General features: G+C 38.3%; 1 protein-coding gene across 1 annotated transcript in view; it reads left to right on the top strand.

Annotated features, from left to right (window-relative positions):
- The window catches only part of LOC112150722 (inactive N-acetylated-alpha-linked acidic dipeptidase-like protein 2), a 321,270-nt gene that overhangs the window by 73,968 nt on the left and 226,966 nt on the right, over nt 1-20,336 (top strand). The window contains exon 5 of the mRNA XM_024279192.2: nt 5,855-6,122. Coding sequence (XP_024134960.1) covers nt 5,855-6,122 — 268 coding nt within the window. The remainder of the gene's footprint in view (nt 1-5,854; nt 6,123-20,336) is intronic.

Below are 20,336 nucleotides of genomic sequence, written 5' to 3'. Positions count from 1 at the left end.
CAAACATTTGCAAATGGCCCCATATGGTTTACCTTTGGGCTGAATTTCTGGGCCCCGGGTGGATTTGTCCGCAAGTTCCATAGTGGCCCCATCTGTGTTTGCCCACACTGGCTTAGATGGGAACTCGGTGGTCTGGGTCCGTAACGCTAACCAGCTGCTCGGTGGAAAGCGTTGTGTGCCAACAACCTGCCTTACGGACAGTGTAGCGAGTTAGCGAGCTACACTGTCTAGTGAGCCAGATTACTGAGTGCCCATTCAAGCTAGTGTGAGCAAACAGATGGGGCCACTGTGGAACCTATGGTCAAACCCACCTGGGGCTCAAATATTAAGCCCAAAGGTAAGCCATGTGGGGTCCACATTCAAATGTTTGCAAAATGACGTTTTTTGAAATATAATAGTTTTAAGTAAGCAGTCACGGCTTAAATGTTGGTTTTTTTTTCAGTTGTCAAAAGGCTAGTTCTTTATTTGCCTTTACATTAGAAAGAATATCATTTTGAAGTAAGCACTTATTGCTATATATTTTTGTCTAAAAACTGTTTTACATTAGACAGAACAATAATACAAAATAAGCACTAGATTCTTGAATGTTTTTCCAGTTAAAACTACATATTCTTGTCACCTTTTTGACAAATAAAACTAACTTTTGTTTAAAACTTTTGCTGTATTTGCTTTTCATTTCACAAATAGAACTGTCTTAAGCATTTAAATGTACTTTTTTGTTCAAAAAAACAATTATTACAGTGAACCACACAGTATACAAGTTCAACAAAAGCATTTTGTGTGGGAGGACCCATCAATGTCGTTGGGTCCTTTGTAGTCACGTTTTAGATATGTTTGTGTGTTTGAATACTGTGGACCTCATAAATACTCTTTTTGCCAAAGGCGGGGCTAATGGAGTGTCCCGGTAATGTCGTGTTTTGTCATGTATTAGAATTTCTTGTTGTAAGTACTTTTTTCAAAATTTTAACTGGGTTATGTGAAGTCCAGCTACAAATAGATTTTTTGAGATACTGCTTGTCCTTAGAAAGGCAGCAGAAAGGGGTGTCCCCATAATGTAGCAACAAACGTGTTTGAAAAAACTGTCCTCCCAATCCACCAAAACCCGTATGCGTGGGTGTGTGTGGGTGTGTGTGTGTGTGTGCATGGATGAAGGCAGAAAAGTGCACTGTAAGTATACACCATTTAACATTTAAAAATGTTTTCCTGTGATCCCCATGATAGGCAAGGAAAGGGTAAAAAAGAGTGGGACCTTTTTTAAGGACTTTTAGACTTTGTGTCAGATTTGTTAAACCGAGCACCCACATCACTTTACCAACTCAGAGGTTCAAATGTTGTACAAAAATATGTGATCTTTACGTCTTAACCTCTGGAGTCAAGGAAAACTGCTCCACCTTGTTCTGAACAATACAAGTAAACCCAGATTATTATCTTCACCTGATTGGTTCTCCTTATCAGAAGTAATTATTGTTCTTCACTGTCAATGGCCAGAGAATCATGACTTCATCGAACCTTTTTCAAAGTGTGTCTCAGCAGCTACTTATTTATCTGGTATATTACAGAGAGATTATATTATACAGACTCTCTTTGAAATAATGACTCTGTGACATAATGATATTAAATTGAGGCTGCATTCACCAACACAGCAAAACATAACACAACGTAGCTTCAGTGGGTAAAATATATTTTTAAATAAAGCTTCTCTATTTTAATTAAAGCTTGTTTGTGCTTGTGTTTCTGCCACACTTTATGAAGAGCAGACTGTGCACGTTAGATTATTCACTTGTAGGTGTTTCTCTCCTGTTCTCCTGCTAGTGCGGCTCAAGGCAGGCACTTTGTGTGTCTGTGCGCTACACCACGACAACTAATACATGAGAACTGCTCTACTTTTAAACCTCCAGATCCCAGCGACAGGACTCACGCCACGGTTCAGATGTACAGTCTGCCCCATGTCCTCAGGTTTAACTTCTTGACAGTGTGGAACGACCATGGCGGTCCTTTTATGAGGAGGTGGTCAGATTAACCAACAAACCTGCTCTTTTATCAACACTTTGGGTGAACGAGAGTGGTAGATCATCCTTCACCTCAGATATCAGGGATTTTCAGAGAGAAAGAAGCATTTCCTGGACTGAACCAAGAAAAAAGATAACCTGATGAAGTTTTCAGTGAAGGGACATTCTCTCAATTTTTCCACTTAAGAGGAGTCTAGTTACCCAATTATTGTTCCACTCCAGTCATCTTTTGATCTATTTTAAAAGTATTTCCAGAAATCTTTTAATTGCCGTTTTTCGGGTATATATATATTTTAAACTGTCATTTTTTGTGAACATAGTTTCTGTGGAGCAGCAGTAATTTATTAGAAATTTGCTCCTGACTTGTGGGAAGGACTGTTGGAGCACAGTGAGTTTGTCTTTATTTCCCATCATCATCCTTTTGTTTTCACTTTTTTCTGCTAGCTTACCGTTCCTAACATCCCCAACTTAACATTACCTCTGCAACAACAGCGGTGACCAATATTCATATATATAGCTATCCAGTCGTACAGTTTGGAACCAATGCCAGCTTAGACAATGAAGACAAAGACGTACATGGATCTAGTCTATTAGTAGTCATCTATTAGTGGATGCATTAGAGTCTGCAGACTGTTTACAAACTCTTCTGCTCTTGGTTCATCAATATTTGAATATGGAAATACTCAAAAATGCAGTTTTAACCCTTATGTTCCAGTGGACGTAAAAGTTAGAGAACAGAGGTTTAGTGCAATTGGGGTTGAACCCAGTGGATTCTGTCCTGGTGATGGGATTTGCAATGAACGTCTCATTTGGGAATGTTTCCTTATTAGGTTAGTCTTTATTAGCTTATTGCTCGGTACGACTCTCCATATTGAAGACGCAGCGTGACTATTTTACCTCAAGCTAACCTTCCTGTCAATCACAGATCCAAACCACACCTGCCTTGCTCAGCCCGCCCCCGTTTTTTGCATTTTTCAAACTGGACTGAGATGGAGTTAGCCTCCAATTTTCCTATTGTGTTACCCTTCAAGGTTCTAAAGAAATTAAACAGAAAATCATTTTTATAGTTTATTTCCTATAATACCAAATGTGGTTACATTTATTTGGCCTCATTGAAATGGGCCGGCAATAAGGCACTTCAGTTGCTATCAGTTCTTCTTGGTCTGATGGATTTTTGTTCCTTTGTGTAGAACTTTTAAAGCATTCGTTGTACATCAGTGCTTTAAGAAAATTTAATGTTTTAGTACTTCATGATTCATTTTTCATAAAATTAGTTCTCTCGCAGCCAGGTGTGTGAAATATCCTCTCCCCATTTTACTGGTGAGCTGCAGATACAGCCGCACTTTGGAAGCATTTGGTGGTTTGACCCTCCAAACCAACCCCTTAATTCTGAGAGTAAAGCAGGAATGGATTGGATCCCATTTTAGAGTCTTTGGTATAACTTGGCCTAGATTTTGAACTTGCTACCTTCTACTCTCGGAGTGGACACTCCACTATGAATTCACTTTAAATTTTTTTTGAAATAATTTTCACAACAGACTGCAGCTAAGCCACGATTCAACCAAACTTTTCAGTAGAAAATCTTTCAAATAAATTGATCATGTCAAATCACTTTTTTAAGACAATTTATTATAACAACCTAATTCCAAAGCCTAATCTATGGCTGCATGGTAGTGTTGAAGTTGGCAGTGTTACCACACTGCAATAAAGTTCTGTTTTAAATAATGAATGGATCTTTTTGGTGTGAAATTTCCTTGTTTTCCTCAGTTCTCTCTGGGATCTGTCTTCTTCCAACAATCCTAAACCATGTTTGTTAAATGAACTGGTCACTCTGAATTGTCCTTTCCAAGCGACTGTAAGTCTGTCTGTGTGGACTGACAGATTGTCCAGGTTGTTTCCCGCCTCCGAAGTAGCTAGGATAAGCTCCAGCAACCCCGATGACCGTGCACAGGAATAACCGAAATGGCAGATGGATGCCAAGATGCCCAATCTGACTGAATGTTTTTTTTTTTATTTATTCATTTTTTTTTTAGATTAAAAAACAAAATCTAGGAAGTGCATATTTTTAGTTCAGTCTTTTAAAGTTCTTTAATTAAAAAAAAGATCTAGACACAAAATTACTAATCATAATTTAGAGCCAATTTCTCACATACTAACATGTTGTTAAGTTACTAAAGCCAAGGAATGTGTTTTAATTTACCTTTTATTGCTAAAAGTTGATGAACTAGGAAAAAATGATACTTTCCCAACTAAAACATGAAAACATTTCCAATGACCATTGAAAGATTCTTTAAGTTACATTTTATCTATCAGGCAGTTGTGGGAATAGAATTCTGTGTTGTTCTATTGACTGTACTGAAGGCTTTTCACTGTTGAACAAACTCTTAGATAATGTGCTATCGGTATTGCAAAGCAACTTAGTCTTTAACCACCTAGAAAAAATGAAATAATGTGCATCTGTTAAACGATAATGAACAATGAGCATTCAACCACGTCTGAATAAAAAGTTGTCTTTTTAGTAAAGCTAGGCCTTTGTTGGTTAACTCATGAAACTTTGTCAAGAGGAAATTCAAGGTCAGATGGAAATCTAGGAATTTCTGAAAGTTTTTGCAACAATCACCAGAACCACTTGAAGTAATGGGACACATTTGAGTGTATAACATTGTTTTTCTTTGTAAATGGTCAGTGTGAGAAAGTCTTTGTATTTGATATTTCAGCTACTGCCTTCCTTGTACGAAAGAGTTGTATGTGTAAAAATCAAAAGATGGTGAATAAAAACTAAAACAAAAAGCAAATAAAGTAGTGGCTAATTTTTAAATTAATATCTAACTTATTGAAGTTGGTGTAGAAATATGTATTTGTTTTTTGACATTATTATTGTTGTACACAGTTGACTTTTCACTTAAAACTAAATTATTATTTTTATTTTACTGCCTCTATATACCTTTATATACTGAGCGTATTTTTTGGAGAAAAAAAGGGCATAGAATCCTTTGTTCCAGTCCAGTGCTGCACAGCAGGAGTTGAAAGGAAGAAAACCCTGGAAGCGCAGTCAGAAAGAGGGTGAATCAAAGAAGGCAGCGTTCAGTCAGAGGTCATGAAGTTTTGAACAAAAAAAACAAAAAAAATCAGCGCTATACTTCCAGCTTCCAACAAAAAAAGAAAAAAAAGAAATAACACTATCATCTTTGTTTATACTGTTCATAAAAAGGAAATTTATGTATAAAATCATTGTATTACCTTTTCAAAATGTCCTTTATTTATTTATTTTTTCTCACTTTTGTTTCATTTTTGGCTTTAGGTTTTTTTGAAAGCTCATCTTAAAACCCCATCATTTGTCAAAGATAACAGGTTCAGGAATTTGAGGGTATTCAGACTGGAAAAATCCACTGATTTCGCTTAATTTGGTCCAACTGGACCTTTCAACCAGAAATTTCAACCCAAAACTTGTAGACAAAACCACGTGACTAAAATGTCTTCCGCCATTGGTCAAGAATGATGAGGGCGGGGCAAATTAACAAGAAAAAGAATAATGACATTCCTACTCTTTGTAATTCTTGTTGGGAAACTTATTTAAACTTTATATTTGCAGACCAATGACTTATTTCGAGACTCATCATTTGTTATGTTCCTACTCTATTTACATCCTATAATGCATCGACTACGGTGGCTGTTGTGGTTCAATTCTTCCAAATGTGTCGAGTCTGAATACACCCTAATATTCATGTAGTCTTTCATGATCTCCTTCTTGTTCATCCTGGTGCATCGTGTTTGTGATCTTGATCAATAACTAAGCAAAACAACAGATAAACGGGTAAAAAGTTTTCCCTTTTCTGCTGTTTTAGGTCATTCTCCAGCCTTTCAGATGAGGGTGAAGAAGCCAGAGCCAGGTACCTGTACAGGCAGTGGGTGGAATTCGGTTTGACCAACGTTCAAGTGTCTGATCACACAGTCCTGGTCAGCACACCTGGATCTACACCCAACACCATCACTGACAGGTCGAGTCATCAGTGCTTCTTACCCACTGGTATCTCATGTGACCAGCGTGGACCAATAGACGGACAGCAGCAGCAGTTCTCTTATGCAGCCTACTCTGCAGCGGGAAGTGTCCAGGTACCAAGGAAATTCAGCTTTCACTGTTCTTTAAGTGTAGTGTATGCTAAAACAAGGCAATACAAGTGAAACTCCGATTTTCACTGATAACAACATTAACTTTAAAATGATTCAATCATTAATCTGAATACAGACTTAATATAGTTAACATATTTTTTATATGTAACATATTTTTATATCAAAAAATGCAAATATTAATTAGCAATTGTTTTTCCAAAAGCTGTAGTTCCGTTCAAATAAGAGATTATTAAGCCATCCTGATAATGATCCTCCCAATGATACCATTAGTAAACTGGGTAGAGCTCTACTTATGTACCTCATACCACTCAGCATTATGTTGGAATTGCAGTTTTCCCTTTCCAAACATTTAAAGACCTAACTCCTAACATCACAACTTCATGAATAAATGCCTCATTCTACCACTCTGTGGATTGTCATCGTGCCCATAATAATGCTTTGCATAAAAACACAACAATCAGCAACTCTTCATTTCCCACCTCTCACCTCTTGGCTGACATTGCCCTCTCTGTCAGGGTCCCACAACCCCCAGATCATGGAATGGCACAAATTCACCGGTCACTTGGTACCCAGCTCCACAGAGAGAGAACATAACTTACATTAGCTCAGTTATATTTATCTTATTCTGGATAATGTTTTGGAAGAGGACCAACATTTTCTTCACCACTGCTGTCTAACTTACTATTTTTATCTTGGTCGCCTCAAATCCATCTCGTCTACATCCACTACCTTGCCGTGGTGCGGCAGTAGGGCGGTCGACCTCTGATCAGATGGTTGTAGGTTTGATACCCACCTTTCCCGCCCATGTGTCTAAGACGCTGAACCCCACATTGCTTCTAGTGGTTATAGATTGGCATCGGTATTTGGCAGTACCATCAGAGTGTGAATAGGACTTTGGGCCCTCAAGGAAGGTAGAAAAGAACTATACAAGTATACACCATTAACCATTTACTTTCTTAAAGCAGCTGCTTCTTCTGGTAATGCACAGTACATTACTTTTACATTGAAACTCTCAAGTTAGCAAAGTTGACAAATACCAAACACCCTTAGAAGGTTCTTTGTTTTAAAAATTAGAGCCAGTGAAGAGACATAGGGAGAGATCATGACTTCAAAGAAATAGAATGTTTCCTTTAATAGACAAGACCAGAAGTTCTACTTAAAAACGGGAGTTATTTTGACAGATTGTTCACACAGTTTGTAACGTATGGCCCTGTATAATGTGTATGATGCTAAACCTCAACTGATAAAAGAATGCTGCTGATAAAATTGCATACACAGTAGATTCATAATTATCATTATATTTTGACTATACCAATTGTCTTGTCGTTCACATCATTTTAATTTTTTATCCTCCTCACCTTGACCCCTTAACACCAGATATGTCCCCTGCAACACCCAAATAAAATAAGTCTTCAATCGTTATTACGATTAATTTGAATCTGCTGATTCTGACGTCTAGAAAAGCTGATTTGTATTTCAGTGCAAACCAATCTGTAAACACTATACTAATGTAATCTGTTACATAACGGTGCAAAGCTGCTTTCCTCCGCAGCAGAATCAGCTCATTTATGTTGATGTAAAGTGTTGCTTGACAGAACCTGCTGGAAGTACGTTAATTGCATGTGCAGCTGAAGAGTTACAGTTGTAAAATTGATGTCAACGCTAGAGCTAAAGCTCTGGTGTTAAAGGGTTAAAGGTTAGTCAATTTAAAAACTGGTTGGTGATAAACTGGTCTGTGGTGCATAAACGGTTGGGAACCAAATACTAGCCACAGATATTGCGTACAACTTTATAAACAAAATTTATGTTAATCATAGGCAAATTAAGATGAATTCAGAAGAGGCTGAAGATGTTGCTTTGTGGCCCCCTTGTGGCCTGGGGTCTCATTGTATTTTCCTAGTCTGCATATAAGTAAAGCCTAAAGACGTAAATCAAGTGGCCTACATGGAGTCAAAGAAACTCAGTGGATCTGTGTCAGTTCTTACTCTTTCCAGCCTCTAGCCCCTTATATCAGGAGTGAGGGAGGGGGTAAAACCGACTTTAATCGATAAGTTTAATAAACGTTAAACCGGTCTGGAATAGAACAAAATAGGAATGTTTTCTTAATAGTCTGCCCTGGGGCAACTGTTCCTGTCAGTTATTGTTAACACAGGAAAAGAGTAAGATTTTCTCCACGGGGGAGAAGCAGCAAGAATCTCGGAAACACAGAAAGCATAAAAAATCTTGAAAAGGTCTGATGTTATGCACAGTTAATCTTTTTTCTGTCCTTCAGTAGTGTGAAGGTTAATGGAAGTCATTATGCATGGAGTCCTGCAGAAGCCAGCAGACTAGCGCGCACAAAGAAATACAGTCACACTATTTTTAGAGGGCTTTACTTCTTTGTATCCTGGGAACAGAGAAAAGGGTTGAAGGAGATGCTTGTTATTCCCTTGAGCCCCCGCTCGGCCTGAGGGCAGATGAAAAGTTGGAGTGATTCTCTGAATACCAAGTTTTCCTCCCTCTCTCCCCCCTCCTCTCCGTTCTCCTTTCTGTGCTTTGCTCGATCTATCCAGCTGTCCACCCGCCCAAGTCTAACCAAAAAGAGGGTCACAGTCATTCATCACCAGAACATTCCCTCACTCCGTTCAACTCCGCACTTTGAGTAAAGCGGCAGTTTGCCGGATCTGAACGCAGCTTTCACAATTAAATATGACTTTTGTGATAGATGGATCGTGTTTCCCTGCAGGAATACTGGATTAATAACCACTGCTGTAGGTGGCCCTGTTCTGCTGCTGCTGTGAGAAACACACACATAAATGTGAGCAAAGACACACACATGCTCAAGCAAAAGTATCACAGTTTTAATACAAAAATGAATAAATAAATACAGGTTAGAAGTATTTGGACAAATGTGAGCAATAATTATAAACAAATATATTCACTAAAAGTTAATATAACTATATTGCATTGTAGCATATTGATTGTAGTCCATGGTGAGAGATCAAATGGTAGTCTTTTGGAGGTAAATTTGGTTTATTTATCAAACAGCATCTCGCAGCACAAAAAAAAATGGGGGAAAAATATGAAATCATAATTATCTTCAAGGTGGTTCCTCCTCCAAGTTTAGGCCCTCTACCAGAAACCAGGAGCTTGAGGGTCCTGCGCAGCATTTGCTGTTCCTAGCACTGTGCTTTTCTGGACTTGGGGTTTTCCAGGGATCTAGTGTAGCCACTCCTCCAATTTTGGGACTACTGCTCCAAGTGCTCCAATTACCACGAGTACCACTTTTACCTTATTGTATTTCTTCCGTATTTTTCCTCTTTTTCCCCACATTGCCATCACTGCCATCCTGTCCGTTTGTATCTGGAAGTCCCAAAGGATATTTGATCTCTCGTATCTACCACTTTTGGAAGTGTGACCCACTTTAACTTTTGGGTTTCTGTTCCATATTCTGCACAAATCTTACTTTATGCTATTCCACTTGGTTGCTCCATGTAAAATTTCCCTAACAGCATCTTACAAGCTAACATGCTGATTTGCTTCTTTTACATCCTACTTTTGGTTCTTGTCTAGTGTGATAGATCTAAGCCTCTATCACGCTGCTCGGGGTTTGTTCCCTATGATTGTTTCTGTGTCCTGTAGGACAGCCCTTTCCAGCAAGTGGTAGGACTTCTTGATTTTAGCCACTTCAGCTGTAACCCGTTAAAGTCAGCCAAAACAGCAAATAAAATTATAGATGATATTTATAATGTTTTAAACTGTACCAAAAAGGTGCAGTAACTGACAGTTGTGTCCCATAACATGGACATTGTATTAAATGATTTTGTCATGTTTTGATTCTAATCATGGATTTAAATTGTTGGTGCTTTAATTAAAAACATTGGGAATAAAGTTTAGCACACAGTTTTATTTTTATGTACAGGAGACTTGTTGAGTTTAAGAAGAAATTAAGATTTAGGTCATTGAGGTGGTGGATGGACCGGAGAAAGGGAGTCTGTCCTCAGTTGTGCTCCTGCCTCTGGTGGAGAAGCTTAAGTATGTAGTGGTCTTGTTCATGAGTGGGGGAAGATCAGAGCATGAGACTGACAGCTGGATTAGAGTGGTGTCCGGCGTTGTGTGGGTACTGTACTGGTCCATTGTGGTGAAGAGAGAGCTAAGCCAGAAAGCAAAGCTCTCAATTTACCGGTCAATCTCTGTTCCAATACTTACCTATGGTCATGAACTCTGGGTCGTGACCGAAAGAACGAGGTCCTGAATATAAGTGGCTGAAATGAGCTTCCTGGTTGGACGCTCTCTTAGAGATAGAGTGAGAATCAGGGTCACCCGGCGAAAGCTCAAAGTAGAGCCAATGCCCCTCCATATCGAGAAGAGCCAGTTCAGGTGGCTCCGGCATCTGGTCCGGATGCCTCCTAGATGCCTCCCTGGAGAGGTGTTCCAGGCAGGTCCTACCAGGCAGAGATCCCAAGGAAGACCCAGGACACGCTGGAGAGACTACATCTCTTGGCTGGCCTGGGAATACCTCAGGGTCCCCCCAGAGGAGGAAGTGACCGGAGAGAGGGAAGTCTGGATATCATTGCTTAGACTGTTGCCCCCGCAACCTGGTCCCTGAAGAGCGTAAGGAGATGGATGGATGGATGGATGCAATATGGTGATGCAAAACTTTAAATAAACTATTAAGAAAGACAGTTATATTAATTAGTAGTTTGAAAGCAATTTATCAACACAAACAAGACATCTGAAATGCCAATGAATATCTTGTAAATGTCTTATATAGGCTTCCGAACACATTACTAATGCTTGTTTAAGATCTTATACCTAAAACCTGGTTAGTAAGCTTGATTAGTGTCTTGTCCTGGTGTTACAGTGAGATTAACCTGTATGATGATGTTTTCACTCATGTCTGAGCCAAGTAGAGGGGTTGGTTGGTCCTTTTTTTTTATTTTAATGAGAATTTTAACCCTAACTGAGTCTGCATGTTTTATCATGTTGTCCTTTCTCACTGCATTCCAGTACCCACCCTGTCATGTGAGATATGATCCCTGCATTGGAGTATAACTTCAAGTATTTTATAACTATACATTTTATATGTGGTCATGTGGATCAGCTAAGAAAATTAAGCATTCCTGTAGCATAGTCTTTCGAGACAAGGAGTCATGCGTTTTGAAGATGTGTCTGTTGTATGGAGACACTTCATTTTTCACTGCATTGAAAATGGTGTCACTACAGGGAGCAGCTACTTCCAGCAGCACTGATCTTTTACCAACTGCCTTTCAAATGTTACCTCTTTATTGTAAATGTATTCATCTGGGGATTATTCCTAATTCCCCAGTGACTTGTTCATGCTTTTTGAATGCATTTTGTCATGTATTTATTCAAAAGACACTGCATAAACTGGATTTGTAGACCATGCGTTTGGAGAAATGGTTACGTTATAATCCCTGGTTTTAAAATCAGTCCTTGATTTTAATAGTGTTGGAGCCAAGAATTTTAAAGTTTTGAATTTCATGTGCTAGAGAAATGTACTGAAAACAAAACACGTGCTGTGCCAACACGGTGACGCATATTTTGGTAATAACCATAAAATAAGTGCACCAGACTAAGAACTAGAGTGGGTACTGCAGTCCTTGTGGAGCATCTGAATCCTGTGGGCCTTACACTGTGAGTCTGTGAGGGACCCATAGGACTGGAGGGACCAGAGACAAATACACATGCAGCTTCCCTTGTGGCACAAATATTTATGAAGTACAGAAAATCCTCCTGGTACAGTCCACTTCCACAGGAAGATGTTATCCATCAAGCAAAACTAGTTACTTGTCTCCCTAAAGAGCCGCTACACTTTCCGGTCAGTGTTGTAGCAACTCGTTTAAAAATAGGAAAGAAAGGCAAATACTTGACATGTACAGGTTCAGGGAGTAGAGAGTATAAACTTCAAGACTTTATCAAACTGTTTCCACGAGCAACAGAGGTTCACCATGATTGCTGGCTTCAACTAAAGTTAAGGGAGTAAAATAATGATGGTATTGATTATTTAAATGTAAACATAGCTTCATATCAGTCTGTTTGCTCCCGATGTGTGTAATGTTTGAGCAAGCTGTAGGCAGAAGTTGGAAGTCTTCTTTGTGTTCTTTGTGCATCTAAAGTTAATTGCTCCAGAAATTTGAATTTCATAGAAACCAATGAAGTCCATTTCTGTTGGATTTATAGTCAGCAGAACAACCAAGAATTCACTGTTAAGGTGCATTCAGACTGTACGCGATTTGCCTGTCAGGGGCTTCCAGTTTCAATGCTAAGTCAATGTACAGACACGGTCAGAGGTTCTGCAGTGCAATTCGAACATTGCGGGCAGCACAAGAGTCTGGCAGCAGTGCATTTTGGGAAACCTGGAACGAGTTGGACGTTGGGGTGCATCAATGTCTTCAAAAATCTGAACTTTGACAAAGAAAACATGTCATGTCAACTAAACAGGGACTCAGACATGTTGACGACACAATCAGTGGGTGGAGTCCAAAAACATCACACACTGTAAAAAGGAAAACATTGGATCAATTAACAAAAGTTCTGTTATTTGTCAAATTTACAATGATTAGTTTTCATCAAATTGAATTTTGGAGTTGAGAAAACCATAAAAAATTTTAAGTGTAACAAATTACAGAATTTTATTAATTGATCCAACATTTCACTTTTTACAGAGTAGATGAGAAACTGATCATTCTCCTTCTGAACTTTATGATATTTTTCTTTTTTTTTTTTTTTCTACAGAGACGATAATAAAAAGATACTCGATTTTTTTTTTATTTTTTATTTTTCCCCTCCTCAGACTAGTAGTCAAACTGGGTCACACCAGTGAAATATTCCGTCAGCTCCTGCAGTAGATGGTGAACCTCACCGTACTAGGAGAACCTCTGAATGATCTCATAAGCCCAGACACGGAGATGTGCCAAAGATTTTGTAACCTGTAAAAAGTGAAACATTAGATCTATAAAAGAAGATATATAAAGCCCAATGAGGCTACTTTCTTTGTGATTTTGGGCTATATAAATAAAATTGAATTGAATTAATTTGCTACATTAAAACATAGTTTTTATTGAAATACAATTTTAAGTTGAGAAAACTATTAACTCAATTAATTTTATGAAAACTAATCATTTTAAATGTAGCAAATCATAGAACTTTTGTTCCAGTGTTTCACTTTTTACAGTGTAGAACAATAAATTAATCTGATCTCTCAACATCATCCTTCCACGTATTGTAAATGAGATAAATAGTTAAAACTTTTTTTATGATCACCTTTTTAAACAAGCGTCTAGCATTGAATTTGATGCATATTGAAAGAGAGGTGTCCAACTCTAATTATTTACTGGTAAGTACTAAGTAGCAAGTCACAGCATAAACTGATTTTTGTCTAAAGTTTATAACCTTCAAGTTGAATCAAAAAGTTGTATCAGCAATTTCTACAACATGAAGCAGATCTCTGTTTACTTGCAGGGAGAAGATGAATGACAGAACAAAGTCAGTAAAGAAATTGACATAAAATAGCTTAAAAATACAAAAACACTAGAGAAACTACTTGATTTATACCTTCAAGCTTTTATTCTGTTCTGGTCAGAGTTCATTTGAGGCAATAAGGCCCCAAATGAGCAGCTGTTGGAACTGCATGACTTTTTCCAGCGGTTTGCTCTGCTTCTGTCATTGATTCTCTCCTGAGAAAGCCGTGTGTAAAGGCAAACCAATCCAGATGGTCTTACATATGTCAGCATTCCTGGACATTCCAATTGAGTTTAAGGCCTGTCCATATGTGATATACAGCTTAGTTAATTTTTACTTAAAAAATAATTTTAAGACTCTTGCATTTCTCACTTCTGTGTAGCAAATGGGATGATTTCTTTTAAACAACTTTTCAACCTGAAAGTTGAATTTGTGTTCTCTGCATTCTAGTTTTTATTTATGATTTATGACAGCTATGTTAAATTCCCACGCCTTCTATTTTCTGACAATTTATTTTTACCTCCCTGGGAACAATATTGTCAACCATTCAAAGAGTTTCACATTCACAATAATCAAGGAGCAAATCAGCATAATAGGATGCCGAGCGTGTATGACATCCATAAAAATCTCAAAAGTGTTTTTTTATTTATTATCATGAACTGACTTGATAAGGGGAAACTGAAATATCAAAGGAAACATTGACTCACACTGACAGCAGTATCAGAAATGTTCCAGTGTGTAGCTGAGTGTGTGTGTGTGTCCCTTTCACTTGATCAAAATCTTTATTTATTCCAATCTCGGCACAGAAAATCGCACCCCAGTAGGTTCAGAGATCACTGAAGACACAGACTGGACATAACATAGTTCACTTAACCAGACCAAAGCGCAAAATAAAGACATCACCCATGTCCCGAAAATTTAAGCAACGAAATTATAGTATTTGTTTTTAGTAAAAGTGTAAAAATAACTTATTTTACAAAATTACTCATTGATATCTTGTTAGAAGTGTAACATATTGGTCCAAGCTAATAAGATGCATCGTAATATCATAATTACTAAAATCACCTAATAGAAATACCGCCTGCTCCCCTTTGATTGACATCTCTGTTGTATCTTTCTGAGATTCACCTCAGCAGCGAGGTGAAAATCAGGAGCTGGGACATACGCTAAAATGACAGTGATCTGTGTGAATCCTCTTGGCAGACAGGATCAGCTCATAGTGTTTAGAGAGCTCCATCTCTCACTCTGTGTAGTTTGTGGCACACTTCTGGTTTACAGCCATATAGAAACCCATCTGACATCCATGTTTGGACTGCATCTTTGACATGGTGAATAATGTTTAAACAGTCAATAAACTCCACATTTCCAGAAACCCATGTCTCCACAAGATAGACAGTTCTTTGATCACCTGGATTGGACTCAGTAAACCTACAGAGTTTCACCAATAGTGAATGTAATTTTAGTGTCATGAAAGGCAAAGGTTGGCAGTATCCTTTCCTCCCCAGCCTGTTATGTATTTCTTCTTATAGTCAATTTTCTTCTATTTTACTTTTGACTTGTAGTAACTCTTCCGCAAAGATTTTGACCTGAGCAAATATCATCGTGTGCTCTACTGAAAGCCTGTCAACTCTATTAATAGGGTCTAAGAAAGAGTCTACATGGAGCAGCTGTGTGGCTGTACCGGCTGCAAGTGAAATACCATTTAACCTTGCGATAATTTTCCATAAGAAATAAAAAAAAGCAAAATTCTGTTGCTTTCTTCATCACTCTCAGATCACTCAAATCTAAAAACACAAACACGCTTGAATAAAAAAGTCCAAATCCACACAAACATATGTAAGGAGTCGCTTTCATCACCAAACAGCGCCTCCCAAGTTATTTTCCATCACAACCTATTTTGCAGAACTCACTGTTGTTGGCAGTTTGGCTCAATTTACCCTGAACGTCTTTGAGTGGTTGACAGACAACAAGACGTGTTGCCTAATTGCCTAAGGCTACAGTCACATATTCCAAAATACCACTGCATTGGGACCTACTTGGAAGTTTTTCAGCAAATTTGGCAGCAGCATTTGTAGTCGGAAGGTGGTGTTTGCATTTCTACACGCCTTGCGGCAGCTGAGGAGGTTTTAAGAAGAAGTTAAAATTTTACGGCGACCAGATGATTTTTCTCTAAGGCGGAATCGGAAATTTTACCTTACCCCTACGGCTTCTCTATTCTTCCAATTGTAGGGGCATTTGGACGAGTAGTGGTGTCCAAAATTACTTTTTAAGGGTGACGTGGTTGGACTTTTTATTGTATATCCCTCTTCTGGGGTGGCCGTGGTGCAGCAGTAGGGTGGTCGCCTCCTGTTTGGAAGTGAGCGGGTTCGACTACCGCCTTGCCCGCCCATGTGTCGAAGGGTCCTTGGGCAAGATACTGCACCCCAAATTGCCTCTGGTGGAAGGATGGCGCCAGAGTTCGGCAGCGGAGCCACCACCAGTGTGTGAATGTCTGCGTGACTAGGTGAATGGGTCGAAGGAGGGTAGAAAGCACTATACAAGTATACACCATTTACCATTCTGTGAAGATGATCCATTCTGCACACCTGACGGCCACCTGACTGCAGCCAAGGGTTTTTCCTACAATGAGACCTAATTCTTCCTTACTTTGCACTATTCATCAAGTATTAAGTTGACTGGTTGCATCACTTGCTTAAGGATTATTCCTGCACTGAGAAAACAAGAAAACTTTTGAGAAAGTAATCTATACCGAAAGCTTCAGACTGGTAGAACTGCTCTAAAATGAAACGGTTTGTTATGGGAGTTGTGGGACTGATTCAATTAAATTTTATTTAATTAACCCAATATCACAAAAAAAATGTCTCATGTTAATTGTACATAAACAGAAAGTCTGTCAAAAATATAAACAATAGCTGATAGCTTAAGTAAGCCAAACAGACGAAGCTAAACTTGTTTTTCTTGCCCTTAGACCATATGTGTCAAAGTCAAGACCCAGGGGCCGGATCTGGCCCGCCGGGTAATTCTATCTGGCCCCCAGATCATTTTATTTCATAGTTATTAATCGCCCTATGTTATCTTGTGTTTATTTCTATCTTGTATAATCTTGACAAATTATAGCTTATGGGGAGTAAAACATTGAAAGTTATTTAAGTTGATAGCTGGGGGAGAGGTCCACAGCCAAGACAAGCCAGAGGCGTGGTCCACGGCCAAGAACAGGAGCACAGGTGATCCACCTGGAATCTGAAATCTTCCCCGCTCCCCTGGAGGGGAGTGAAAACGAAGGACAACACGTGAATTGCACTGCACCAAACAGAACCATAGAGAACTATAGAAAATGATTTATGAAGAATAGAGGAGAAGAGAAGTAAATGAGAACAGAGGACAGAACCCCAGTGCACCATACTTTCGCCAGCTTCAAACTGCTAGCAGCCTACTAGCAAACCGATTGTTACTGAGTTTTAATTCAAACACGTTAATAGTAAGACACATTGGGTATGACACATAAAGAAGATGGTAATTTATACAAGTTTGACAGTTTTTTTTATTTATTTATTTTAAACAAAAATATATAGCCCACATGGGGGATATAGAGGATTTTAAATGTTGAGACAGATATTTTGTGAAAGAAATGAAGAAATATTGACTCAGTTTACTGGAATTTTTTTTTTTTTAATTTACATCATACATGAGGCCTTTCACTAAGACTGTGAAAAAAAAATCTAACCTCTGCACAAAGTCTAATCATGTAAGATTGTTATAATCCATCTCCACCATTCCAATGTGACAAGACGGTCATAAATGTTAGATCAAAACCGTCTGGCAGGACCCATGTTGCTGTGTTTGTTAGCTTAATTGGATATGACAAAAGCATTTCTATGTGGCAAATGAAAAACCCTCATGACAGGCTTCAGGAAAAATAAGAACAGAAAGACAGAAAGCTTCACAGACAACCGAGCTCAGGCAGAAAGATGCCTGGGAAACGGTGAAAGTAAAGACATAGAAAGTTGGGTCATGCTCAGTTTTTCTTACACAGGAGAGTTGTGCTGTAGCTTAGGACAAGAACACGCCATCGTGCTGCTCCCTGTTCACCAGAGCTGAACCCTTCCTCCAGGTACGATGCCCTGGAGCAAAAGCTGACATCTCCACTGAGAGAACAGGAGTTCAGTTTAAAGTTCAGGAACTTTATAAATTACAGAACATAATACATAAATTGCAACTTATTACTACAAATTATTCTGTTTCTTTTAAAGATGGTGCATGTTTAATGAATATTCACTAAAAACATATGGTTGTAAATGTGTAAGATTGTCGCCTGTGGCCGAGTTCTAAAATACTTTTACCTCATTTCTTCTGATTTTCCTATGCAATTCTGGTCCCCAAGTTAAAAAGTCTGAAACAAAGGAACCATGTTCATCACTGGGGGTATCCTCTCCGGAAGAGCCTCCTTCAGGACTTCCTTATAGATGAAGATTTTGGCTTTAACTTATTCTTTCAATGAGAGCTCCTAATCTTTCTCGAGATTCCTTCATTATAGAAGAGCTTCACCATCAATTTGGAATCCTCAATGATCATCTTCTCATATTCAACAAATGACCTACCATAAATGTGCCTAAAAGTAGCCCTGGCACTTATTCAAAAATGCAGAGGATGTGCTGTTTGAAAGAGACCGGTTGTTGGAGACCAGTTATTATTTGTTTTGCAGTGATGGTGATTAATAAACGAGGATCATTTGGCAGTAAAATGTGGTACTTTATTTTTGGCCGCTAAAAATGCAAGCAACAACACTGGATGAGAATTTCACAATTAAAGAAAATAATCAGTACAGCTGCACAGTATTATTAACTCCTATATTGTGTTTGGGTAAAAAAAATGACAAATTTTCACACTTGAAACAGGTCAATTTTGACCCAAACACAATATAAGGGTTAAAGCAATATACAATATTACCATAAAAACATTTACAATTTACATCTGCCAAACTTGCCAATGATACCACCAACACTAGCAAGAACCAGTCCGAATTTGTCAAGAGAAAGCTTTTTAGCCAAAAAGGTACATAAGGAACTCGATTAAGCTCTAAATTCATGCTTACACATCACAACAGTGGAAAGAATACAATAAACCAATTGTCCCCAACCTGCGGGCCGGAGACCAGCACCGGTCCGTGGGTCATTTGGTACCGGGCTGCAGACAGAAATAAATACACGTGTAAACTTAGACTATTTCCCTTTAGTTTTTTTTCTGATCCTGAATTAAGCTTTATTTTGAAAAACTGCTGGATTCTGGTCACAACATCCATCTTGGTTATGTAATTTAAAGCAGCTACCTGCATGGCTCCCTGGATTGCTAAGCTAGTAGCTCAAGGCTAAATACAAAAACCAAACAATAAAACACATTTGAAGAGTTTCTTTGGGGACAATATAGAGCCATTGAGGAAGCAGAATAAGAGCATTCAACTTCAAAAAACAATAAAATGACAAAACTAGGAGTCTTCCTCGACATACAAAGTTATTGAGACAATTCTTGTCATGTAGCAGAAGCTGCTCTAGCTAATTAGTGGTGACAGACTATCGACTGTTTCACACACGCAGATAATAAAGATGGAGACACGGTGGATTCCTGTTCGATTATATTTAGAAAATACTAGTTTAGCGACAGCTGTGTCATTTTATTTTGCTATATTTATCCATCACACCTCAAAAGTTGGATGTAGCCGAAGCTAGCGTCCGGTTGTTAGCCTCTACTTTGACGTTGAAGAGAAAATCTTCATCACAAAGTTTAAACGACCGGCAAACATTTTATGAAGAATGAAGATTCAATTAAATAAAGTTGCTGATTTGTGGAAACTTGTTAAAGAGATATTTGAGAATTTTTCTACAACAAGGCTGAATTAGGTAGGCATGCGTTCAGAAACTGTAGCACAAAAACAATGCTTTTTGTTGGAACAAAAGGTAAATTAATGAGGATTTATGTAAAGACAAAATATGATCAATCTTTTACCCATTTTGAAAATGTTTTTAATCCAAAAAAACGTTCCTAGTAGTGCTTTAATTATGATTATGAAGTTTTTAGCCCATGTCTCACAACCTAAATGTCTTAAAAAGCCATTTGTCATGTTGATTTTGTCGACAGAATGGTCAACCTAAAATGACCTGGACACCCAAATCCATGTCTACAACCCTTCACACATAGAAGTGGCAGATGAAGGTCCTTGCACCACTCAGCAGAACATCCCAGCTAAGATATTCAGCCTCGTGGTCTACAACAATGAGCTGTCTGACTCTACACTCACAGCTCCCAGACACAAATATTCAAACATTTTCTGTGTTTGGAGAGTCCAGCAGGCTTCCAGCAGGGTCTGACGGTAAATTCCTGTATTTGTATAGATATTTGTCAAAACTTTGTAGAAAAATGTGCAGATTTGAACTCCCTGAGGCAATATTGAAAGGTTTACTTAAACTTAACAAACCAAAATGTATGTCAAAAGAGCAGAACACTTTTAAATACAAACAGAATTGAGTTATCTTGAACATTTTCCACAGTTGGTGCTGAAAATCTTATTTTTCCCTTCAAGAGTTTCAAAGATATGAAGATAAGTAAATAAATCCAAAAACTTCCAAAAAGAAAAATAACTAAGTAAAGAATAATTATTCAGCAGATACTATCACACTATTTTATTAAGTCAGACTCATTAAACCAGCAACCAGTTACACATTAACAAGTCACTCATCT

Source organism: Oryzias melastigma, linkage group LG4 (assembly GCF_002922805.2).
Source record: "Oryzias melastigma strain HK-1 linkage group LG4, ASM292280v2, whole genome shotgun sequence".
Lineage (NCBI taxonomy): Eukaryota > Metazoa > Chordata > Actinopteri > Beloniformes > Adrianichthyidae > Oryzias > Oryzias melastigma.
This window is presented reverse-complemented; position numbering and strand designations above follow the sequence as displayed.